Here is a 25,718-nt window from a genome sequence, read left to right as displayed (position 1 = left end):
CCGTGTTGAAAATAAAGAAATATAACGATGAAACTGAAAGAAACGTATATTTTATATGTTTAGTATAATTAGAGTTCAACGCAGGACTAGGAGTGTGACCCACAGCAGATCTTAACGCCTTGCGTGGCACCGCCTCTTTACGCAGCGTTAAGAGCAGGAAGCGCCAGGAGCGCACAAGAGGAGAGATGGGCTGTTTGACGGATTGTTCCATCGAGACCTGGGCTTTAATAGCTTTGGTCGTCACTCTCATTGCAACGTAAGTAGCCTAGTTTTCTTTATACTCGTGTTTTTCGTAACAGGTTTAGAGATTATGTATGAATCAGTGGCCGAGGTGGGAAATAGTTTACTGTTTCTTTTTTGGCACAGTGCGGTGCCGGAGGCTGCGTTCGTGTTGTTTTACTTTCACTAAGTGAAGGTTTATGGCATCAGAGTCGCTGTGCAGTGGGAGCTGGTTGTTGTGGAAAAGAGGTGTAGCAAAACAGTGAATCAGCAGGGAAATGAATCTCATCTCTGCTGATAAGCAAGACAGGGAGTGTTTAAGGTTAGGATAAGAGAAACAGGCTCAAGTTCCCTCAAGCGTGAGCTTTCTCTTAACCACTGTGCTCCCTACCACTACTATTACAATTCTTTTCAAGTTAGTGTTTCCAAAGTAAAGACTCTATTGTTATAGGAAGCATTAATAAATCTACAGACCTCTCACCAGTTCACTTCTGCTCTCTAGCTGCACATCTGAACCAAAGAGCGTGGTCAGGCTGCAGGATTGGTTTGGTTTGAGATACTGATGCTTACTCACAGTAGGTAGTCTATGTTGAAACTGCACCTATAGTGGTCAGTATTTAGTAGTAAAAATGTATTATCACTGGAGAGGTGGGGGAAAAATTAGCTGTTTTTCAATTCAGCCACCTATCATCAACCCAATAGACCAAAAAGGTCTTGCTTCCTAAAGACAAGACTGAAGGCAGCAAGACCCAAGGAGTAAAGGTCATGTTCACAGGCTCAGTTCTTCTTATTCTGTTGTTAATCCTCAGGTATGCGTATGCTCCATATGGCTTTTTTAAGAAAATAGGCATCCATGGACCCAAACCTCTGCCCTTCATTGGGACATTTTTGGAGTATAGAAAGGTAAGACCTGTTATTAGTAAACAAATTCATATGCTTTGGTCAACATGCATATTTACTGTAATGCCTATTTCACTCCCCTCTTTTATTCCTCAGGGCATCCACAACTTTGACACCCAGTGCTATCAGAAATATGGGAAGGTGTGGGGGTGAGTGTTTCCGGCATGTCTTCATTTCATGTTCCAGACTGTATTTAAGTCACTACAATATCTGCTCCTGCATTATAAGGTTGTACGATGGCAGGCGGCCTGTACTGGCTATAATGGACACAGCCATGATCAAAACAGTCTTGGTAAAGGAGTGTTATTCTGTCTTCACCAACAGACGGGTAAGTAGAAAACACTGCACGGTCATTTCCCAAGTGAATACCTCAGTACTAATGTAAGAACCTAATGTAAAAGAGGCATCGTCTGTGGGTTTGTGTGGGGTTTAGCGCATGGTCTTAAATGGACCCTTACGTGACGCTGTAACAGTGGTAGAAGATGAAGAATGGAGGAGGATTCGCACCATACTCTCTCCGGCATTCACCAGCGGACGACTGAAAGAGGTTAAAAGACACAGTGCAGAATTTTTTTAATGTTTCCTATTTATTTTGGTGCATTATTCACAGACAGAATTTTTTTTTTTATTTAATTTTTGGCCAGATGTACACACTAATGCTGCAGCACTCAACTAATCTAATCAAGAGTCTTCAAAAGAAAGCAGAAGTGGATGAAGTAATAGATGTTAAAGAGTGAGCAGTGTTCTTGTTCATACACTTTTTTTTGTTGACTTGTTACTATAACTAGTTGGAATTTCATGTTTGCCTTTCTTTTTTTTTTCTTTTTAAAGAGTATTTGGACCTTACAGTATGGATGTTGTGACCAGTACTGCATTCAGTGTTGAAATGGATTCCATCAATCATCCATCTGATCCATTTGTAGAAAACATTAAACGATTGGTCAAGTTTAACTTCCTGAATCCACTGATTGTGTTAGTGGGTATGTCAAACCTTCTTCTATAACAACAATCTCTGTCTTGTCTACTTGAGACTTGAATTAATGATCATTTCAAATCTCATTTATTCCAGTTCTGTTTCCATTCCTCGGACCAGTCCTGCAGAAGATGAATGTGTCATTCTTCCCTGCTGATGTGTTGAATTTCTTTTACAACTTTCTAAAGACGATTAAATCAGACCGGAATAAGAATCAACACAAAGTAATTAAGTGTAGCTACAATGGAGTCAATGTTAGCTGTGGGCCAGGTTTTGATTTTTTACAATAAACATTTGTACTTGTTTTTTTCTGGCAGAACCGAGTGGACTTCATGCAGTTAATGGTGGATTCTCAGGTTTCAGAGAACAACAGAGATGATACAAGCCCCCAAAAAGGTAGATTTCTCCAATAGAGTCTTATACTGTATGTGTCTTCTGAATCTAGTATCTAGTAAATCAAGTTAATTAAAGTAAATCTAATTGTTCATATAATTGTTTATTTCTGGTTTGTTTGTGTTTCAGGACTGACTGATCATGAAATCCTATCACAGGCCATGACATTCATCTTTGCTGGCTATGAAACCAGTAGCAGCTCACTGGGCTTTTTAGCTTACAACCTGGCAACCCACCCCGAGATTCAGAAGACCTTACAAGAGGAAATTGATGAAACCTTCCCAGAAAAGGCAGATTTATTTCATTATTTTATTATTTTTTTATTTACTGTGACCGATTTTGCTTCCATCAGATGGCAAGCCAACTAACAATCATACTTTGCGTCCCTTCAGAGCCAACCAAGCTACGAAGCCCTGATGCAGATGGAATACCTGGACATGGTGGTGAACGAGTCACAGAGGCTGTTTCCCGTTGGTACGCGGTTAGAGAGAGTGTCGAAGACTTCAGTTGAAGTGAACGGAGTCACCATCCCTAAGGGAACTATTGTCATGATACCAGTTTACACTCTCCACCACGACCCCGCTTTGTGGTCGGAGCCTGAGGCCTTCAAACCTGAAAGGTACTTTAAAGGATTCATGTCAGGTTAAGATCAAATTGTACCCAAACATAGTCATTTGTTCACTCTTTGATATTTGTTCATCACTATTCTCAGGTTCAGCAAAGAGAACAAAGACAACATAGATCCTTATGCGTTCCTGCCCTTTGGAGCAGGACCGAGGAACTGTATTGGCATGAGATTTGCTCTCCTCACGATGAAGTTGGCCATAGTGGAAATCCTTCAGAACTTCAGCTTTGTCACATGCAAGGAGACAGATGTGAGAAAACAGTTTCACTAATTATGGTCTTGGTGTCAGCCAAGTGAAGTGGGAATAGCTTTGTTAGTACAAAGTACAAAGTGGTATTAAATCATTATCTGAAATGGTTCACTCAACTTTTGCCAAACACATCAATTAACATGTCTACATTGGTACACGGGCTCTGAGCCAATCAAGTGGAAGCACAACAGAGTATCCAAGAAACAATCCATAACTCATAAGTAAAATGCTAAATATTCATTACAATTAAAATGTTCTCTTTGAAGTCTTTCTCTCCTTGTTCTTCAGTCGTCTGTGAGAGATGCCAAACAAATTTCATTATTATCATGCAAAGACAAAATAAATTAAGGATCTTATGGTTTTAATGTTTGTTTGAGTGAGTTGAGTCTCATATATAATTTTTTTTTCCTCCTAGATTCCAATGGTGTTGGGAAATAAAGGATTTACTGCACCCAAGAATCCAATCAAGCTGAAGCTCGAGCCCAGAGGAACTGCTTCAACGTCGCCATGAAGTTAACTCTGATGACTTTTAGCTTGGCAATAACTCACTTTAAACTACTTCAGCAAATCAGTTTACATGTCTATTCCACTACTGTTATGGAAGTCATTTTTATTCTTACTAATTAAGCTTATGGACATTTAACATATAGCAGGAGTCAAATAAGACTCGATTAATCAAATTAATTCAACTTCAGTGTCAATCAAATTAGATGCTATATAACAAAACATCCAAACACCTTTTTCTAATAAACAAATGTGTGCTGATGTTTATTACTTGTTGTTATGTCATTGTTCCCACTGATTCATTCAGATGCAGTCTGTCTCACTGTGCCACACCTGAAAGAATTACTCTGATGTTTTAGTCAGCAATTAGGACTCTTTAACTTAACACAGATTATCAACGTTTTCACCAGTCAAATATTTATTTAAAGACAACTGGAGGTATCCTTTACCAAAGATTGGGATTTTGTTCAAAGTGAAAATCATTCATTTGTAAAGAAGTGGCTAAAATTCAATTAACACGTTAAGCAGATAAGAATTATTGTATATATAGATGAATATAGGGTTGTGTATACTAATATTGATAGTAAGCATGGTTTGGTGATTCACATTTGTGTCTATATGACCACAAATTAACAAAGTATAATACAAAACAATAGGCATGAGCAACCAAGACACCAAGGCAACAACTTAAAGCTGAGACTCCATAGAAACCAACCTCACCACCTCTCCTGTACACTAACATTTGCATCCTGTACATCATATAGTGTACTTTAATCTATTTGAACTGATCTGTGTGATGGCTGGATAGTCAAAATCTGTATTGCACATCCATGTGAGGGTTGTATCTCAGGTGTTCTGGCAAAGGGAACAGTGTCCTTACTGTGGGAAATAAGGTCTCTCACTTCCTGACATAACATTTTCCTCAGTGCTGTGATGGAAACGCATAAACTAACAGTTGCTTTGTCTCTTTCTGTCCTACATTTCACATTTATTATGTTTTTTGTTTTTTTTTTTCTTTTTGGTAAATTTCTAATTTTCTTCAAGCACAATGTATTCTGTATGGTTCATGTGGCTCGGACTGGATTTAAGCGTTAATATGTGACTGACTAACTTATATATTCACTGTCTTTGACCATCATCCACATTTACTGCTCTGCTTACAGTAAATTGTGGCCATGCAAATGGCCCGTGCAGGACCTGAGGGTGGAGGTATTGTAGGTGTGGGAGGAGACTCACGGTCGACATTTCGTGACTAGCCTGTTTTTCCTGCCTGTGTGCGGTAAGTGAACGTCTCACAGCAGGGCGAGAGGAAAGATGGGCTTCATACCGGACCTTTCCATCGAGACCTGGACTTTAATAACAGTCGCACTTACTCTCATCGCGCTGTAAGTATATGGTCTTGCTCATGTCTGTTATTTAAAAGGTTTAAAACCAACTTTGAACGCGTTGTTTTTGGATGTTTGTGACGGTGTAACCATGAAGTCTACCTCCAGGTGGAGCTGTGGTCACTACTTCCAACAGTTTCTGTTCAGTAGACCTGTTACTATGGCTCTTTAAACATTTATAAAGTAGACAGGATCCACATTACAGATATCTTACAGATCTGTAAACTACATTTTGACTATTTCAATTCCAGTTAAAGAAATCTGTAATTGGAATTGGGACTAAAATGTAATTAAAGATATCTGGAATTCACTTTACGGATAGGCAAAAGTGAATTGCAGATATCTGAAATAGGTTTTTTCCAAGTCAATTTGTCATTCTGACGAGTCAAAATGGAATAACAGATATCAGTTATGGGAACTTTTTGGTCCAAGAAATGCTAAATCGGCGTAATGGCATTGGTGACATCATTTCTGATATCTGCAAAGGAATGTAAGTGTAGATATCCTGAAATGTTGTTCTTAATTGTCAGAATACAATTGTAGATATGTTGAATTATAATTTTGCCTATTCGCATTATAATTTCAACTAGTCAAAGAACTATATTAGATATCCTAAATGTATGGATATTCACTTTAAAACTCTTAAATGTTAAAAGGGCCTGCCAGAGTATACCTTCTACGCCACATTTCTCTCCATAAAAGTAAGCCAGAAATTACCAACAGCTACCCTACTTACTACTCAATCGTTTATTTTTAAAGGGAAAATATAAATTATTCACATGTGCTGTGATACTGTCCATCTGCATCTCAGTTTTGCTCACTGTGTGATGCAACATGATGTCGTATGATGTAAATCAGTGACACAATGTCATTTCAATGACAAGTGAATGACAAATAGAAACTGTCATAGAGAAAAGCATAGATAGTGATAGTTCAACACACATTTTTATTGGAGTATTGATATTCCAGAGCGGTGCAATAATAGATACATAACATTGGTGATTTAGTGGAAGAGAGGTTGTTTTATCCAACGTACAGTACGTGTTGCTTTAGTGTTAAGGGTAAATATATGTGTTTTACATCGTATCTACGCTGCCAAAGAAATATTGAAAAGATTTAGATTAAACATACAGTTGATTATTCTTGTAATTTCTGCAAATTACATAATGTATAAACATTTCACTTTTCCCCCACAGTTTGGATAGAGATATACCGACTCTCATTATAAAGACAATGAAAACCAACGCACAGTTTTTTTTGCTGATCATCATATGTACACCGCCAAACGCTCCGGTCCCTGCTTTCATCCTTTTATTGTTGAATCTAAACTGCGTGACACCTTAATCAAAGATGTGAAGAACCAAAAGGCTACTTGACAGACAAAATAGATAATCTGAGAAAAAAGTTGTAAATGAAGATGTCGTCCTTACAAAAGTGACAAATGGGGAAAGATACAAATGACTAAAAAGCACAAAATAAGACTTTTCTTTGCCATCTGACATTTCTTTGACTATTTTAAGAAATTATGATTCATAACAGATAAAGTGGATTCTTACTAAGGATAGAAAAAAACATGAGGGCAGTAAATACATGTGATTTGCTATGGCGATACTTTACTATTTCATTATTGTTTTGTGTTGTTCATTGCAGGACTGGATATTTCCACTTGTGATAAAATATGCAAACTAAACAAGATCAAAGACAAAGCAGTGAAAGACTGAAGGAATTTCAATAAGAGCATTAATAACATTAGAAGTTAGTTTCTATTACCAGGATTCTTTTCTTCGTCTTGTTTTCATCCTGTTGTTAATCCTCAGGTATGGATATGCTCCATATGGGTTTTTCAAGAAAATCGGCATCCCTGGACCCAAACCTATGCCCTTCATTGGGACATTTTTGGGGAACAGACAGGTGAGCTATATTTCTCAAATTAGTAAGGCAACCTAAGCAGACACTGCTGATGATATCTGTGACTGGTTTGATGCCTTTGTCTTTCCCTTCTCATTTTACTCCCCAGGGCACCCACTATTTTGACACTCAGTGCTATGAGAAATATGGGAAGGTGTGGGGGTGAGTGTTTGATAATAAATAAAAAGAAAACATGCATGTCTCATGTAATGTTCCAGACTGTATGTGAGTCTCTAAAATATCTGCTCTTGCATTACAAGCTTGTACGACGGCAGGCAGCCTGTGTTGGCTATAATGGACACGGCAATGATCAAAACAATCTTGGTTAAGGAGTGTTATACTGTCTTCACCAACAGACGTGTAAGTAAAAAAATAGTGCAGAGGCAATTTCTCAATTTATAACACATTGAATTCAGTGTAACAAATGAAACCTCTGTTGGTGTGCTTGTTGTTTAGGATGTGGGCTTAAATGGTCCCTTGCGTGATTCTATCTCAGTAGTACAAGATGAAGCATGGAGGAGGATTCGCAGCATACTCTCGCCGTCATTCACCAGCGGACGGCTGAAAGAGGTTAAACTGCAGAATCTTTTAATGCACATTATTAAACTAATACACACACTGTAAAAAAAATAGTTCTTATTTGAATGTTTTCATTACTTATTTTTTGGGCAGATGTACACAATAATGCTGCAGCACTCAACTAATCTAATTAAAAGTCTTCACAAAAAAGTGGAGGCTGATGAAGTAATAGACGTGAAAGAGTGAGTAGAGTTCATATTTATGATAAGATTTGGGCATCACACACTCTTCAGAGTGGCTCCATCATAGTTATTACTTATTATGATACTCATATTTTCTTTTTTTTTTCTCTTTCGCAGGGTATTTGGACCTTACAGTATGGATGTTGTGACCAGCACTTCCTTCAGTGTGGACATTGATTCCATCAATCATCCATCTGATCCATTTGTAGAAAACATCAAACGATTGGTCAAGTTTAACTTCCTGAATCCACTGATTGTGTTAGTGGGTATGTCAAACCTTCTTCTATAACAACAATCTCTGTCTTGTCTACTTGAGACTTGAATTAATGATCATTTCAAATCTCATTTATTCCAGTTCTGTTTCCATTCCTCGGACCAGTCCTGCAGAAGATGAATGTGTCATTCTTCCCTGCTGATGTGTTGAATTTCTTTTACAACTTTCTAAAGACGATTAAATCAGACCGCAATAAGAATCAACACAAAGTAATTAAGTGTAGCTACAATGATTTTCATATGGCTTGTGGTTCAATGTTGTTATAATCTGAGGTCATAAAATCCAGACAAAAACCATTTGTACTTGTTTTTGTCTGGCAGAACCGGGTGGACTTCATGCAGTTAATGGTGGATTCTCAGGTTTCAGAGAACAACAAAGATGATACAAGCTCCCAAAAAGGTAGAAAAAGGCACCAGAACTACTACGTTCAAAGCTACTAATTCAAAAATGTTTATTTTGTAGTCAAGATAGACAATATAGTGGCAAAAAACGTATGTGAACCTTTTGGAATTTTATGCATTGATTTGTCATAAAATGTAATTTGATCTTCATTTAATTTAGGAGTATTAACAAATATGGTGTGACTAAAATAAGAAATCAATTCTGATCTTTCATATCTTTATTGAGAACAGCCATAAGAACTTGTAATGCTGCTTCTGCTAACACGTCATTAACTTTAAAAGGTTAGTAGTTTGGCGAATGGGCGACTAAAAAGAACTGCAATAGGCTACTGTTGAAAGTAAGGATTTATAGATACAGATTAAAGCTGTGAAATGTGAATTGCTAAAGCTTGTAGAGGGCAATGGCTCACTAGTTAACATGTTAGTCTAATGGTCAGAAGATTCACTGAACAACAACCACTAACAAATACAATGGACGTTGAAACTACGAAGTAAACTATTTAATGACAACAATTTGATTGTTGTTATTATAATGATGTCATTATAATAATAATGTTTTATTTGTGGTTTGTTTGTGTTGCAGGACTGACTGATCATGAAATACTTTCTCAGGCCTTGATATTCATTATTGCTGGCTATGAAACCAGTAGCAGCTCACTGGGCTTTTTAGCTTACAACCTGGCAACCCACCCCGAGATTCAAAAGACCTTACAAAAGGAAATTGATGAAACCTTCCCAGAAAAGGCAGATTTATTTAATATAATTTTTATTTATATACTGTGACCAATATTGTTTCCATCAGATGGCAAGCCAACTAACAATCATACTTTGCGTCCCTTCAGAGTCAGCCAAGCTATGACGCGCTGATGCAGATGGAATACCTGGACATGGTGGTGAACGAGTCACAGAGGCTGTTTCCCGTTGGTACGCGGTTAGAGAGAGTGTCAAAGACTTCAGTTGAAGTGAACGGAGTCACCATCCCTAAGGGAACTATTGTCATGATACCAGTTTACACTCTCCACCACGACCCCGCTTTGTGGTCGGAGCCTGAGGCCTTCAAACCTGAAAGGTACTTCATGTCAGGTTAAGATCAAATTGTACCCAAACAGTCATTTGTTCACTCTTTGATATTTGTTAATCACTATTCTCAGGTTCAGCAAAGAGAACAAAGACAACATAGATCCTTATGCGTTCCTGCCCTTTGGAGCAGGACCGAGGAACTGTATTGGCATGAGATTTGCTCTCCTCACGATGAAGTTGGCCATAGTGGAAATCCTTCAGAACTTCAGCTTCGTCACATGCAAGGAGACAGATGTGAGAAAACAGTTTCACTATTCACTGTCATATAATAGTATTAAGCTTTAATCTATGATTGGGTAACAGTGGTTTTCAACTTTGACAGTGCCTTATTTGTGACATTTTCTGTTTTCCTAGATTCCAGTTGTGCTGGGAAACGACATATTTGCCTCACCCAAGAATCCCATCAAGCTGAAGCTCAAGCCAAGACGAGCTGCTGCTAAGTCCTCATGAGATTAACACTGTACCACATCACTGCGAAATCAAATCACAAAGTTGATCAATTTAAACTACCTTTTATACAAAAAGCTTTTGTTGCCTCTGTTCCAACTTTTTAAACATGTGTTTCTACATTAAATTCAAAATCACCTTTTTTCTTTTTCTTTTTTTGTTAAAGGTTAAATTTCCTCAGCTTTAACATTTGATTTGTTTTCTATGTATTGTTATTAAAAATGCTCTTATGAGATTTGCTAATCATTGCATTCAGTTTTTATGCAGAGTCTACACACAGAGTCCCCACTGTATTGCTAATCTTATTTAGGTAGTGGATCTGCATTCTTCTTCCACCAGCACCAAGCTAGAGCATTACCATTTGTACCATCATTTTACATTAGCTCTACTGAAAAATGCCAAGTCAGTAAAATACAGACAAGTATGCTAAGACATGATGAGACATGATGATATGTAAGTGAAAAAGCACATTACAGATTACAGATGAAGCCTGTTTAGGCGGTTACTCAAGAGAGTCATTTGTGATGGTAACTGTCAGCTCTTCATTTCTAAGTACAGACGTTTGTAGGGAATGTGAGACTGAACTTTGCTGAAATACGTCCTCATCACAGCTTCGTGTCCTATGTTTACAGTGAATTCCATACATATAGAAAGGGGAATCATCAGTTAGCAAATGTGAGACCTGTAGTGAAAGGGAGCTGAGATTTTAATCTTTTAGCAACAATAACAGCTCTAACAAAACCACCTCGTCTAACAGGTTTCTGTTTTTACTTTTCAAAAAGACTGGGTCCATAAGGATGTACGGAAGTCCCAGAGAAACAAAGGAAGAGGTAAACACCTATTCATTTCCAACCCCTTTTTATTCCTCTTTCATTGACTAAGTATATGCAGGTGTTTAAACATTACTGAAAAACAACAGGCTATGCTATAGAATATTTAGTTCATACTTCACATAAAGCATGCACTAAACTATATAGAGGTCCAAAACCAAATGAATTGGAGTAACCTTACACTAAAACATGATATTGTCACACTTAGACAACTGTGCTTTGAAAGAGTGTCATTCTGCCATTTGGCCATTAAAGGGAGCTGACACATCATAAGAGATAAGGTAAGCCTTCTTCCAAAGGAGGCGTCTGATTTAAGGGAAATTAAAAAAAAATTTAAAAAACAATTTACAAGTTTTCTAAATGCGTTTTTTTGGATTGTCTGTTGCAAGATTTGCATTTTATTTCATGCTATTTATTCATGAAGGGTATAACAAAATATACAGTTGTAGTCCCTTCTCTTCTTAGTAAATAAAACAATCTCTCAGAACCGATACACTTGTACGATTATGTCAATTATGCAAATGGATTATGCAAGTGATAATTCATGCTCAGATAGTGGAGTGGACACAAATCGACGCTGGACGTCCGAGACAAAGAGGTTTATCCCACAGATTGGATAACGCCCTTGTCCCCGCCCCACAGCGGCAAACCTCCCGCTATTGGTCAGACTGTGGCACTACGCCGTTCTGATTGGCTGGGGCCCGGTCACCGAACGTCTGTTGTTCCCCCCTCGCCACAGAGCCGCAGCGCCTGTGACAGTGGACTGCTTTGATTCATGCTGCTGAGGAGTCTCGTTTTTGGATTTGCAGAATAGTTTATGCGGCAAGACCAGAGCGCATGAAGGTATGTTGACATATGAGGTTGTGGAAATATTTGCTGCTGGCTTCCAGTAATTCATTCTCCGGCTTGGTGGGGCTTTTTTTTTTTTTTTTTTTCTGGAAATAATGCATAAATCCATGGACAGGTCTCTTAACCTCATCTGATGCTCTCACTGTGTGGGGCTTTGTCATTTCTGGTTAAGGGAAACTTTACTTAATGTTAAAATGATCTTAAAAAATAATCTTTACATAAGGACCAACTGGATCAGAGGAAGAGTCGCAGGCTCTTAAGTAGAGTTCGTTTTCAGGCCAATGGGTGTGGGTACTACTTAACTAATATTGATGCAGTATTGATTTACCTGTTATCACTATAGGCAAGGAGAACAGATAACAGCCAATTTGATATTTGTGTGGTGTCTGCCACACACACAAGTTGAAATGAATGATACCAACTAGGGAAATAATGACAGTCCCTGGTGTCAAACAAAGGCCCAGGATGGCAGGTGGATCCTCTGCTGTCCCTCAGCAACCACTGGCATCATTCAGTGCTTTAAAGTCACTGAGCAGTCAAACCCAGCACTCTGAGCACCCAGCACTGATCCGTCCAGGTTTCTCTGCCGCGATCAGGAAAGTTTAACCCAGATCCTGAGTGAAAGAGCTGTAAAGGAAAAAGGAGCACACACACAAAAAGAGGTGTGACTGAATACACACAAGAGCAGGGTGCCATTTTATTTTTTTTTATGCTTTAATATTGACTAATAAATCTGGCTTGATCTGCGTTTGCTTGTTTGCATAAATTTAACATCTCATGATAGGCTCAGCCTGTAATTCATCTACCAGAACTCATAAAGCCAAAGTGCAGCGCCGCCACTTGAAACCGTGTGGGCTACATTGTGGGATTCAGTGATTTGTCCTCTTGAGTAAAGACTCCAACGGTGTGGGCATCCCTGGAATGTAGGAATGATTTTCCATGGAGGCTGTTTCACTGATATTGGGGCACACATAGCAAGTTTAGCCTACACTGACAGCCCACACCTCAAACACACATTAATATCTAAACTAGACTATTAAAGTAATCTAGCATGTGTGTGGTGGAGCAGGACTAGAAACCACCGTTGCAACACATGTCATGTTAATAGCCAGTAACTAACTACTGATTGACATAGTGCTGCTTTGCTGTGAATGTGCGGTGAGCCACAGAATGCACTGAGGAATTTTAAGAGAGACTGAGAAGAGACTGCAGACTGGGACACTGCAGCGAGACACACAAACAGTACCCTGGAGATTCAACCTGTGCTGGTGGTGAGAAGGAGAAAGGTTTGTTTAGAGCGAAGCTGCTTTCACTTTTAAAACAGACGGGTGACAAACGGAGGGGAAAACCCTGAACAAACAAGTGGAGAAACATAATTACAGATGTTACAGAGCACAAAGTGTCACTGAATGGTTTGATCAGTGCAGAAGCAAGTATAATTGGAAGACTTTCACAGCTGAATACACAGAACTTTTGGTAATCATCCTCAAAACATCAAACGAGGGAGTAACTTTTGGCAGAAATCCCATTAGTACAGATTCAAAGATTTGTAGAATCTAGGCCGAGGAGCATTAAAGCTGTTCTGGCAGCTTGTGGTGGCCCTTTATTAAGACACTTCACTTTGGATCTGTGCTCCCATTTGACAAACATCTGCGCCTGCCATAAAATCTTGAAGCATGCTGCAGTGAGCGGTGTCATTTACTGTTGTTTTATTTATTCATGTTGTGTGACAACAGGTGAAGGAGTCCAGGCTGATCAGCTTCTGTAATCAGACTTCACAGATTGGACCTACCTCGTCAAACCCATGATTAACACTCTGAGGAGAAGCCACACTATTATAATGCACTGAGTGTCAGTACGCTGAAAGCAGCCTTACCCCTGCTTTACAAGATGAAGTCACTTGTGTTTTGTCTTTTTCTCAATTTTAAGGGTGATGTCAGCTGTGTGAGGTGTGTAATGTCTGGCCCCTATGACTAGACTGGACCTAGCTGATGAATCACAGGATACAGCGGATGGAGTGCGAGGCAAATACCTTAAAAGTGTGTGTCAAATCAAATCAAATGTTTCTAACTCTCTGTGTTCAATTCAGTTTGGGGATCACACTGAACCTTTGCAATGGACAGCTGGGCCTGAATAGAGCCGACAGCTGTCCTCGGTCCCTCAGCAACTTAACATGCAGATATGCTAATGACTTCCTGTTTATAACCCCAGGCACAACCCCATGAGGCCACAGATGGGACCCCAAGTCCAATCCTATATCAGCTCTGAACCACTTACTGAGAAATACACTACTAATACTAAACATAAATGTGTATCTAAGTTGTTAATGTTGATGGACAACATTTTATGCTCAGTTACCCCATGTTTTATATAATAAAAACTGCTTTTTTTTCTATCTCTCTTCAGGAGAAGAAGATGAATGTGGAGGCTCTAAGCAGAGCAGAGCTGCTGACTCTTCTCAGTGTCTTGGAGGGAGAGCTCGAGGCTCAGGACGTGGTCATTCATGCCCTTAGGGTGAGTTGCCCAACTCCAACCTACACACATCCTATGGACTCTGTCATACACATTTTCAGGACAACTCATACTTGATCTGCGTTACTAACACTTAAAATAATGTAAGTAATTGAACAAGGCTAACCTTCAAATGCTAAAATTAACCCATTTCAAAAAAGACTGTGTGCTAACAGGGATGGGATGTGTAAACAGGAAACTGTGGAAACAGAGCTAATAAAGACAATGGGGCAGTAGCCAATCTGGTTCCTCAGGACTTTAATTCCACCAGAGCGCCAACCTTATCAGTACACGCCACTTCTGAAATCTTGTTTTCTCACTTTCACCTTTGTTCAATTCTAGCACCCCTCAGACCTAATTTGTCCACACTGTGTCTATATTCAGTTCAGACGCGTTGCTCATCGTGCCTGGTGTATCTCAGATGTGGCCAGATTTGGTCTCACGTTTGCTTGAATCGGGGAAACTCCAACTGCTGCAAAACAGCAACAAGCCACAGAGGAGGACTTTGGTGGTGTACTGTGCATACTTGTTCTTCGGCCCTGGCATTTCAACTGTATCCAACTGTGTTTGGAACGCTAAACACACGTTACAAAGATGAATAGACGGCTTTTCAAGGCAGCCAGAGATACATTTGTATTCAAGCAATGCATAATATGTGGACAGACAACCCTAGGTATCTTTTCCACATTGACTACTGGAGTGCACCTCAGCCATTATTCAAGGAGTACTTTATCAAAGTTAAAGTCAAACCCTTTAAGATACTTTAATCCTCAGTTGTGTGCACCTCAGTCATTCATGTACAAATAGAAGAGTAGCTTTCTGCACCTGTAATGCTTTGCACTGATCGGCTGTGCCCATGCTTTTCACACTCGCCGCCGCAGCAGCTGCTCCATGCTTAGATGAAGCTGCCGAGGCCCCGATTGCTTGACTCATTGTCTGAAATAGGGAGTGAGGTTATGATGAGGACATACAGGATAGGAACCATGACTGTCTTGTTCTAATAAACAGTAGTGAGGTTTATCTAGAAAATGAGTAAGGCTGTAGTCATGAGAGAATTTCGTTGCCAGGGCCTGAGTGGATGTTGTTCTAAGCAACCTTACTCAGATACATCTTAAAAGGCAGTTGTCCATATCTGATGCATGCAGGGTTTGCCCAAAATATTCAGTGCACACACTTACTGTTATTCCCCGAGGACAAATGCACAGTCGCCATGTTGTCTCTACTCTTTCCGTATCTCTTTCTAACTATACTGCTTCTTCCTCTCCCCCTTTTTCCGCCTGTCTCTGCCTCACACAAACACACACACACACAGCCACATTATGGGGGGTCTTTCATGTTCGACCGTGACCCGTGTCCTGTCTGCCCACTTGCTCACACACACTCTCTCTGGTGGTCTCTGGTGAGCTAGTTACTGGCTGTAGTGTTTGTCGTGGAGAGGATGTAGAGCGCAGTAGGAGCAAATCGCTGACTTCCCTTCCTGCTAGTGGCCTTAGACCACTTTTATTGACTGGTCTATATTAGGGCAGATTGTGTGTAGACATGAGGCTGCAGGGGGGAGTGTCCCAGATTGATAGGAGGCCAACGTGCTCTTTGTATTTGGCAATTTGGCACCCAGCAAGTGTTGTTGTACTGCCGGTCTTTTTCTGTCTTGGCTGTTTTTCAACCTTATACTGTAATTTTCCCACGATCTTGATATGCCACAAATCATTCCAATAACTTTGTTCCTCCGTAACTGGAGCTCCCTTCTCGTTGTCGTCAGTTAACATGCCACACAAACCAAACTCAGCGTGTGCCAGTAATGTTTAATTGCATATGAGTATGGTTTAGAAAGGAAAAAAATATTTTCACCTATCAACAGCAAGTGCTTAAGATGCCTGTACGTTGCTTTTTAACCCTTTCTCCACCCTGAAACTTGGAACGATGTCATACTCATGAGGTTGCGTCACCTATTGGACTTGTCTCTACAGATTCTTGGTTGTACTGTTTGTAGTTCTCATCCCTAAGGATACAGTGAAGCATTTTTCACAAGGAGGAGCTTTTCTCATACACCAGAAACAGGCCCTACATTCCAACAGTAGTGGTGTATCTTTTGAGTTTAGCTTAGTTACACAGTATCAATACAGGAACTAATGCTGTTATTGTCTTCTCTCTGTCAGTGGCGATGATATGAGTTCAGAATAGAGCAAGTTCTCGGTTTATGGTCTTGATTACTCTGCGGCTGACGAACAAATATTGCTGTTTACCACTGGGTTTATCAGTCTGTTTTGTTTGCTGTCAGCATTGTGTGGTTTAAATGTTTCTGTCATGCTCAGTAGAGCCCGTTTGGTTTTCAGTATGATGTCATATCCTGTAATCCTAAAATGCTTTGTCTATTTTGGCAGGCTGACGTATTTTCCTGACTCCATAAACAATAGGGCCTGACTTGAGTGTGTTGTTCCGATAAGATTGTATATTCTATTAGTCTGCAAGAATCAGGGGCCACAATTTGGACAAGATTGGTAAGAAAAAATATGATAAAAACAGCATAAGCGACAATTAAAGGTGCAATTTAAAGCCAAACTTTACCTAATATGACACTGAAATGTACACCGCCATGTAAGTGAAGTACTTCCATATCCGTCTGAACCTGAGACCTGAGAGAATTAAGCTCCATGACCTGAAAAAGCTCAGATGACATCAAAGTACCTGATGCTACCTTGCACATTGCACACACACTCTCACAGTATTAATGCGTGAGTGTCACAAAGAGGCCTTTTTTATCCCTTGTAGAAAATATAAGGTCATATCTGCAATGGTAATGAACTCCACCCTCCACTCCTGCTATTCGCATTGAACAAGATAGTACTTGCTCACTATAAAATAGTAATATAGGTGACTCTTTGGTAATAAACAAATCACTGCTTTCTCAGTGAAGTTTGCTCTTGTGCTCGCATCAATGATTTGCCCTGTCAGTTTAATTTTTGACCGAGTTTCAAGAAGCCACAGCACTTCCTTCACCAACTTTATGACATATTATCCTTGTCTAAAGGCATTGCCAAGTGTCCAGAGGGTGACATCACCTGTTTCTATGTTCCATCACTAACCACTCATGATAACATTGAAGGTGGTTGAGGCAAGATTACAGTGGAAGCTGTCTCAGTGCACAGCCCATAAAGTAAAGTGAGGTTTTGTTTGGCGTTGTCCCAGTTATCTCGGTGCCATCTGTGGTTAATGTGTGGGTGTGAGGTGTGGAGGATATGCCTTAAGCCTTAGGCACACACCTTAGCTTGCACTTCAAAAAGCATACACTTAAAATCTACTTTCTCTCTTGCGCTTTATGTTTTTTTTTCTGTCTTGTAGAACAAAAGCATGTCTCTGATTCTGGCGCTCTACTCAAGTGAATTATGCTAATTCAACCCATAGCAATTGAACCTTCAAATTGTTACGGCATATACTGTATACAGTATACGACCAAATTCATTAAGTAATTTCAAGAAAATTGCTGCACTAGCTTTATATTACTTGCCAGAATGGCACTATACTTCCCAATGAAGTGTTTGAAAGGGCCAAACTAAAATCAGTGTACAATATGTTCCCACTAAATTACATTGACAAGGCTTGCTTGCTCTGATAGCAGTTTGTGATGGTAGATTGTGCTTTTAGTGAACTTCCTAAATAGTATTTTATAAAATATAAATGTATTCACCAGATATTCACAGTCAGTAATGATTTACCCCAGAGGACATTTTGGAGTGGTTCAGTCCGACCCAGTACAGGAACTGCTACTGTAATATTATCACAGTAGAATAAAGGATAAGTGTTCTTAACCTTTGACTAATAGTTTATAAGAGTATGTGTGTGTGTGAAGCTTTACTAATTCATATGTAAATGACTACATGTAAAATAAAAGGGTCACTTTAGAGGAGGATTATCACTCGCTACATTAAGGCCACTATACACTGACCTTTTATCCTCTTTTAACATACTGTATTGGTTTTACAGTCAGACTCAGCACTGCTGATAAATACATATATGGTAACTCCTCAGCTCCAAGCAGCACTCAACGTTAGTGGATGAGAAACACTTTTGCACCATTCCTACAAGGACAGGCAAATTGAAGTGTCTTCAGATAATGATTATGTACTTTTTCTAGTTTCTAGTTAGCTAGTGATTACTCCCCATCTTCAGAATTACATCATTCACATAGCACATACTCCATATTTCGGGTCAAATAAACTCAGGCATGCATGCTGCTGCTCCGCTGTAAATTATTCTTATGGTAACATTTTTCACAAATGGTGCTTCAGACATTACATTACAAAAAAAAAGCTTTTGATTCCTTTGTTGTTTTGGGCACTGTCTCGCTTTCACAATTCTCTTTTGTGGATTTGAGGGTGCTTTCAAAACTTTTTGGAAGATCTTAACACTGATAGGCAGCGTCATAAACCACAGTTTACACAAGTAAGATGTTGGAGCATGGTCTTCTCTCCTCCTCCTTGGGAAAACGGTTGCACTGGACCCCTTTAAGTTAAGTTGCATGAAAGAGGCTTTTCATATCTGACAGGTCTGTTCATGTTGTGCTTTTGTCTATGTGTCTCTCAAGAGTGGGCTAATTCACCAGGAATGCACACTTTTCCCCATAACCCCCATGAAAAAGCTTCTGGATTTTAGATGTTACCCTGGAGACAGCCAGTTATGTTAAGAACCTTATGCAGCACGGTGAACACACACTGAGACAAACACAAGCCAGCTGCGTGCTCATAGATTCACACACGTATCTGATACTCACATGTGCGTACGCATCAATTTTCAGCAACTTTAGTTTTACAGCATTAATGTTTTGCTCTTACTTACTTTTATTTAGGATTCAGAATGGGAGCTAAACTGTGCATTTGTAACAGGTGATAGGGACATACAGCCATTCAGATGTGTCATTTTGTCCATGCTGTCTGCTCAGTAAGGAAATAGGACTCTCTGGCTCTTTTCAGCTCACACAAGGGCACAATTGTACCCTAAGGCGGTAGATATCCGACTGGGAAAGAATTTTACCAGGTGAAAAGCATCAGGTTGTCTTCCACACCTTGTTACAGCTGGGGGAAAGCGTCAGAGAAGCGAGCTGTTAAAAAAAGACAACAGTCAACTAAACTGTTGCACAAGCATTTCAGCAGCCACAGTGTTGCATGAAATTCTGAAATAATTAATGCAAATAATTCTACTTTAATCAATAATTAAAGCAGAATGAATCAATAATTAAAGCAAAATTAATCAATAATTAAAGCAAAACCATGGACAAAAAATAAGCAATTTCCACAACTTAGCTGTGGACTCATTTGCCACGAGCGTAGGACAGAAATTAGAGCTTTGCAGTGGAGAGGGTTTGCTTGTTGTGCCCTCTCATAAAGGAACGCACACTCTGTCATTACGATCAGAATTATCCTGAGAAAACCAAGAAAGACCAGACCCTAGGCGAGGACCTCTGTACACACACACACACACACGCACGCACAAAACACAACCCAGTCTAAGCACAGCCCTTAATGGCCTGTTTAAACAGTTATTTAACTCAGGAAGCCGCAGTTTTGTCTCCAGCTATGATGGAGTTTTGTCCATTTAACTCTAAAGCCCAGCACAAAAAGCAGTACACACACAGCCCCAGCCAAACATACACACGATATCTTAAACGTATACATTTACAATTAGAAAAAAGTGACAGACATCCACTCATACCCCCTGTCACACATCGAAGGCTACTTAGTCAGCCATGGAGACAATGCATGAGACTGCAGGCATTGAGACAGTGTCTTTGTGTGAGTCCAGTAATCTCCTCACTGACGGTCACATTCTTTGTTCAGCCAGAAGGAAAAGCCTTATATACAAACTCCTTACTGATGCCCTGAGGGTGCTGCAGCCTGAGAGTGTGTGTGAAGCCGACAGAGAGACGGAAGTGGAGAGAGGCATTTTCGGAGAAATAATGATGAACAAACAGAGGAATGTGGTGCCGTGGATGTTTGGGTGGGGGTGGGGGAGTGGAATGGGGGCAGGAGGAGTAGGTTGTTTGACGAGGACCGCATAGGGACATGGAGACAGGTGTTCTGGGAGCACATGGAGTGAACCCTGAGGCTCGTGCTTGCATCACCAGCTCCGCCACCTGACTCTGCAAGTGTCCAGAACTGAAATCTACTATATGTACTAGTAGTTAATGAGACTTCTTGATGGTTTCATCGTGGTGACCAGAAGCGTAGTCATCCTGTGTCATCCCTCCATCCTGTGTCATGTCATTTATGAGCATTTTGGTTTCAATCAGACTTTAACTTGCAATGAATTGATCACTTTTAGTTCAATTCTTTACGTGTAATCCTTCTTTCTTTGTTTGTATGTGTGTGCATGTGTGTGTGTGTGTGTGTGCATTATTTTATGGCCTGTGCCTTCACCCCTGTATCCCTGGGGAAGAGTTAACATCTGCCCCTGGTGGGGGTTGGACAGCAGTGCCTCACCTCTTTGTGTTTGGGTTGAGGGGAAAGACCATCTGCTTGTGCTCACACTGACAATAACATCACTCCATCGCTACAGATTTCCTGCACACTCTCACACACGCGTCCGACCTGACATGTCGGTGATTTGAATCCCTAAAGTGTGTCTTTACATGTCCCTTTTCTCTTATATATAATGTGCTAAAATGTGTGTGTCTGTGACTTTGTGTTTTTCTTGGCACAGGTAGAGGGGTGTCATGTTATCTTCTCAACACATTTTTCCTGTACTGCAATACGGAAAGTTAAACCCTGACACAGGTCATTTTTTCCTGCTCAGTCAGAAGTTACCCTGTATATAGACGTACGCTGATCTTTGCCTCCTCTGGGCCACAGATAGAAAAAGAGGACATCCGCAGCTCTTAGCTAGACTTAACCTAGCAGCTTAAAAATGTGTTTCTGTGCTTCATCATTTACTAAAATAGATTTTTCCAGCATCCTGTGGAAAGAGCAATAGCTTTTCAAATTAAGAGTCAGCATTTTAGTATAAACAGCACAATTTCATGTATGTGTTATACTGTATTTCTATGTGTATCTACTAGGCTCAGCACAGAGATGCTTTCGTTCAGGAGCGCTACGGCCAGTACGACCTCAGCGATCCATTCTTGGCCTTGCAGCGTGACAACGAAGCCACCGAGCGCCAGAAGACACTCGCCCAGCCTCACACACACCAGCAGGGTCGGGCGGTGGGCCCAAACCCTCTGGCTGTGCTTAAACTGGTTATGACTCACTGCCAGAGGATGCAGAAAAGGATGATGGGACAGTTGGCTGCTGCTGAGAGCAGACACAGGAGGGTAAGAGGCACCCAGTGTACAGGCATGAACGCACACTCGCGCACATTCAGCGGGTTATTCAGCTCTCCCGCCTGCATTCCAGATTTGCGTGTCGGGGACAGTGTTGCAATCAACCAAGTAGCAGTGTCACATAACAGCTCACACTTGTACAATAGGCTTGTTGTGTGTGGTAATGTGTCATGTATCTACAGTATTTGTCTCCATGTTTCAGACACTGTAGACTTGGCTTGGGGGAGTGAGGCAAAGAGAACCCAGGGCTTTGACGGGAGATATGGAGCTTTATCATAAAAGATTTATGGGACTCATAAAGTCAACCTATATACTGTGTATGAGTCAACTTGTGAGCGTAGATAAACTGACAAAATGGTCAGTTGACCATGAAGAGAGATTTTGTAGGAGTGCTCTGCGAGGGCAGGAAGAAGAAAAGTCAATCAAACAAATGCAGTTTTGGTAGTTTGAGGACTGTCTGTATGTCATCTCATATACCTTTGGCTTTGTTTTTTTATAGATCATAGCTGATCTGGAGGAGGAGAAACGACTGCGTGCCCTGGAGTCTGCGCAGTGCGATGATTTCACCTTCATGCTTCAGACAGAAAGAGACAAACTGCTGCAGCAGGTGCGACTGGCTGACGTAGAAGACACGAACCTGCAAATCACTGTTGTACATTTTGGATGTGTTTATGTCTTAGCAAAAGGTCATTGCTCATTTGCTGATGGGTGAGAACATCTTGTGGGAAAGACGTCTCTGCTTCCCTTTCCCCTCAACTCTGCGCGTCCGCGTAGTATTCTTCACAGTAGTGGCTGGGATTTAAAACACAGCGACTAACGAGGGAAGCATGAACACAGCTTCATTGTGTAACTCAGTAGGGTGGAGAGAACTCGCCCTGTTAGAGTACAGACACACACAGGCACCCGTCTGCACAAGCACAGGGGTGTTCCATAGGAAACAGAGGAGGAAGAGGCCATTGTTTAGTTGTGAAGCAGCCATGGGGCTTAATGGCCTCAGGAAACCTGAGATAATAGATGTCCATGTCTAATGTGAGGTCACACACACTGTGAGCACACAACCCGGCCGCTATACAAACTTCACACAAGAGCCTTATGTAAGAACGGTTTCCTGAGTGTCTCCCAGTCTTCCTCAGCTTTTCCTGCCTGTGTTGTTTTTGTATACCAATCACATACTACTATATATACTCTAGATCGTACTTTACCACCTTCCCCATCATAACAAATTCAACTTTCAATAAATGTGCCTTGCAAGCAAATAATTCTTCAAAAAGGGAAAATATGAAAACCAGCTGTCCCACTACATGCGACTGTGAAACAGGACATACTGTACTTTACCCTCTTTCCTGATGAGGTATGACTCAAGTGGACCCAATTAAAGTGTAGTTTCAACATTTATAAGAAGATTTCTGTTGCCAAGCCAGTTCAAGTATATAGTTATAGTGAGTGTAGTGTACTTTGTATATTCTAATGTTTTACACAAGCATCCATTTTTCAGTAAACTATATTCCAGTATGGGGACAGTTTCTCAGTGTTGTATGCTCTTTTGCCTCCTTGTGGTCAAATCTGGAACAGCTGCCTTGCTTTGACTCTTGCATTTCTTTTCCTCCCACCCTAGTTGGAAGTGGAGCGCGCAACAGTGCAGAGGTTAGAGAAAGAACAAGCCCAGGCAGTGAGCACGGTGGAGGAGTCATTGTCCCAGCAGCAGCAGCTTTCCTCGACTCTGACCCGGGAGCTCCAAAAGGCCAGCAGCCAAGCTCAGGAGGAGGCTCAGAAGGTCTCCCAGCTCCGCACCCAACTCCAAGAGGAGACCCAAACCCTGGAAAACCTACAGAAAGTTCTGGAAAGTGAGAAAAGCACGGTAGAGCAGCTAGAGGCCAAGTGTGAGAGGCAGCTTGCTGAGTTTGATGCAGAACGAGAGCAGATGAAAGCCAGGATCAGCAAAGAAGAAGAGAGGAGTAAGGAGCTTGAGAGACAGGTGGAGGAGCTGAGGAAGAGTTTGGCTGAACGTGAAGGAGGTAAAGAGGAGGTAAAGGAGGCTGTGATAGAGGTGAAAGAGTCACCCTCCAAAATGATGCTGGTGTCCACCTCTGTTCAGACAGAGCCGGATGGAAAGGTAAACATCACTCCTAAATCCATCTCACTGTCAAAGGTCAGTGGCCATCAGATTCTTAAAGAGACAGACACGAAGCAGGACGGGAGAGGAGCTGAAAATGGAGGGGTTGTAGAGAATGGGGCAGGGGCACCTTTGCATTCACCTCTTCACCCTCATCCCCTCCCTCATCCTCACTCTCCCTCCAGCACAGCCTCCTCTTCCCTCTCTTCCTCCCCAATTTCCTCCCCTGTTCTTGCCAAGCGTCTGGGAAGCCCCAGTTTCCATCAGTCCTCCTACCAGGCTGGAGTCAACCAAAGATTCCAGGCGGCCAGGAACAAGTTCCAGAGCCAGGCTGAGCTGGAGCAGCAGTATGGTGGCCCTCTTTCCCCCAGGGACCTTTCCCCGACCACCACATTCATTCCTCCACCACCAGAGCACAGCACAGCTAAGCAGCTGGCCCGCAACACTGTCACTCAGGTGCTGTCCCGCTTCACCAGCCAGCAGGCGGGAGTCAAGCTGGCGCCAATAAGCAGCTCTCCGTTTGGTACAGACTACCGCAATCTAGCATCTCCAACTGGGGGGAGGTCACCTTCTTCAGGGCCCCTATCTCCAGGCATCCGTTCCCCACTCACTCCCCGGTCAGAGAGGACCCACCCTCCTCCAATCCCTCCCAAGAAGCCCGGCATGAGTCCAACTCCAGGCTCCCCTATTCACTCTGCTCGGACCAGCCTCTTCCCAGAGCTGACAGGGAATTGTGGGCACAGCAACAGTGGGCAGGATGCAACCAAGGAGCCAGACCTGGTTTTATCTTCTAGCAGCTAATTGACAGGTCATATAAACTAACTGCTAATTAATATGGACATAAATCAACAGTTACTGTAAAATCATCCTTTTGTTTGTTTGTTAGCCCTCAAGCCCACTCGAGAGTACTCTAATTAGTACTCCAGTTATACTAGTAGTATATACAGTACACTTCAAAGCTGTTCAAACACCTGCAATTTCACTCTACCTCTATACCAAGACCTGAGAAACAATCAGAGAACAGTTTGAAGTCATAGATAGTACAGTATGCATTTTGTTATTGATTTAATATTTCTTACTTTCTTCCTGTCTTTATTTCTCTATATTGAATTTCAGAGAGTTTGAAAATATTTATCTTAGCTATTTACAACTTTAAACATGAAAATCCTTTTATAAAGAGACCAACACCTGTTGATTTTGAAGAAAACACAAAAGCAGAGATTGGATTGGATTTCACAGTCAGCACTCCTTTCTTTGTCCTTAATGCTCAAACTGCCGATCTTGCTCTATGTAAGTAGAAGGGCTAAAATAAATGGATGATATGGACGTAGAGTATGACAAACACCTAGTTATCACCATTTCATGATATAGTGAGTAGTTCTTACACATTTTCCCAAATAATTCTTATGCAGTTTGTGTGGAAGTTATCCATAGAAATATAATTTAAATATTTTATGATTATCATCAGATGAATGTTTTTTTTGTTACACTAATTATTAATACACTGTATGTTGTTGAAAAGGGAGAGCACTTTGCACTACATTACTGTAAGATACTGTACTTCTATATCAGATTTCTTTTATTCAGGGAAGGTTAATTTCTGCTTCAACCAAACCAAGCACTATGTGCCATGACTTGTCCCCATCAGTGATCTTAATGGGGACTGCAACTCTAACCATTGTTTGTATAGTATTTTCATCAAGTTATTTACATAGTATTGAGTACTGTCCTAACACTTCTACACATCAGATATTTGTTCAGAGTTTTCTGTTTTCTTGCTTTTAAAATCCATAATTATTTCCACACTGTCAATGAGGGGCAATGGCCTTTATACACATGCAACACTTAGGGCTATTTGAAATAAACTACCCATGCCTTGCAGCATGTAAAATGTTTTCTATTAAACAGTTTGAAATCTGAATCGTGACTGGTGGGCTATGTAAGGATTTGTATCTGGCAGTATTAAAAGAAAGTGACACTCAGCCA

General features: G+C 40.8%; 2 protein-coding genes across 5 annotated transcripts; both read left to right on the top strand.

Moving 5' to 3' along the window:
- The first annotated feature begins 12 nt into the window (after positions 1 to 12).
- Positions 13 to 10,355, top strand: LOC113167199 (cytochrome P450 3A30-like). Of its 3 annotated transcripts, none has more exons than XM_026367619.2 (13): positions 13 to 256; positions 1,029 to 1,122; positions 1,216 to 1,268; positions 1,348 to 1,447; positions 1,553 to 1,666; positions 1,764 to 1,852; positions 1,951 to 2,099; positions 2,189 to 2,316; positions 2,410 to 2,488; positions 2,615 to 2,775; positions 2,878 to 3,104; positions 3,198 to 3,360; positions 10,028 to 10,355. In XM_026367619.2, the coding sequence occupies exons 1-13, from the start codon at positions 186 to 188 to the stop codon at positions 10,121 to 10,123; spliced, it is 1,524 nt and encodes a 507-aa protein (XP_026223404.1). In that variant the 5' UTR covers positions 13 to 185; the 3' UTR covers positions 10,124 to 10,355. The 3 variants fall into 3 exon arrangements, with proteins under 3 accessions (XP_026223404.1, XP_026223405.1, XP_026223403.1); XM_026367620.1 differs by lacking the exon at positions 10,028 to 10,355 and adding an exon at positions 3,776 to 4,131 and having other exon boundaries at positions 14 to 256; XM_026367618.1 differs by lacking the exons at positions 13 to 256; positions 1,029 to 1,122; positions 1,216 to 1,268; ... (7 more) ...; positions 2,878 to 3,104; positions 3,198 to 3,360 and adding exons at positions 5,113 to 5,249; positions 7,067 to 7,160; positions 7,267 to 7,319; ... (7 more) ...; positions 9,436 to 9,662; positions 9,745 to 9,907.
- A 97-nt stretch (positions 10,356 to 10,452) lies between these two features.
- On the top strand, positions 10,453 to 25,714 carry LOC113167198 (CTTNBP2 N-terminal-like protein). 2 transcript variants are annotated; one of them, XM_026367616.1, is made up of 7 exons: positions 10,453 to 10,950; positions 11,593 to 11,793; positions 13,729 to 13,838; positions 14,206 to 14,313; positions 21,359 to 21,610; positions 22,119 to 22,226; positions 23,235 to 25,714. In XM_026367616.1, the coding sequence occupies exons 3-7, from the start codon at positions 13,791 to 13,793 to the stop codon at positions 24,531 to 24,533; spliced, it is 1,815 nt and encodes a 604-aa protein (XP_026223401.1). In that variant the 5' UTR covers positions 10,453 to 10,950; positions 11,593 to 11,793; positions 13,729 to 13,790; the 3' UTR covers positions 24,534 to 25,714. The 2 variants fall into 2 exon arrangements, with proteins under 2 accessions (XP_026223401.1, XP_026223402.1); XM_026367617.1 differs by lacking the exon at positions 13,729 to 13,838.
- The last annotated feature ends 4 nt before the right edge of the window (positions 25,715 to 25,718 follow it).

The sequence above is a fragment of the Anabas testudineus genome, chromosome 7 (genome assembly GCF_900324465.2).
Source record: "Anabas testudineus chromosome 7, fAnaTes1.2, whole genome shotgun sequence".
NCBI lineage: Eukaryota > Metazoa > Chordata > Actinopteri > Anabantiformes > Anabantidae > Anabas > Anabas testudineus.
The sequence above is the reverse complement of the archived record's forward strand: the minus strand, read 5'-3'. Positions and strand labels throughout refer to the sequence as shown.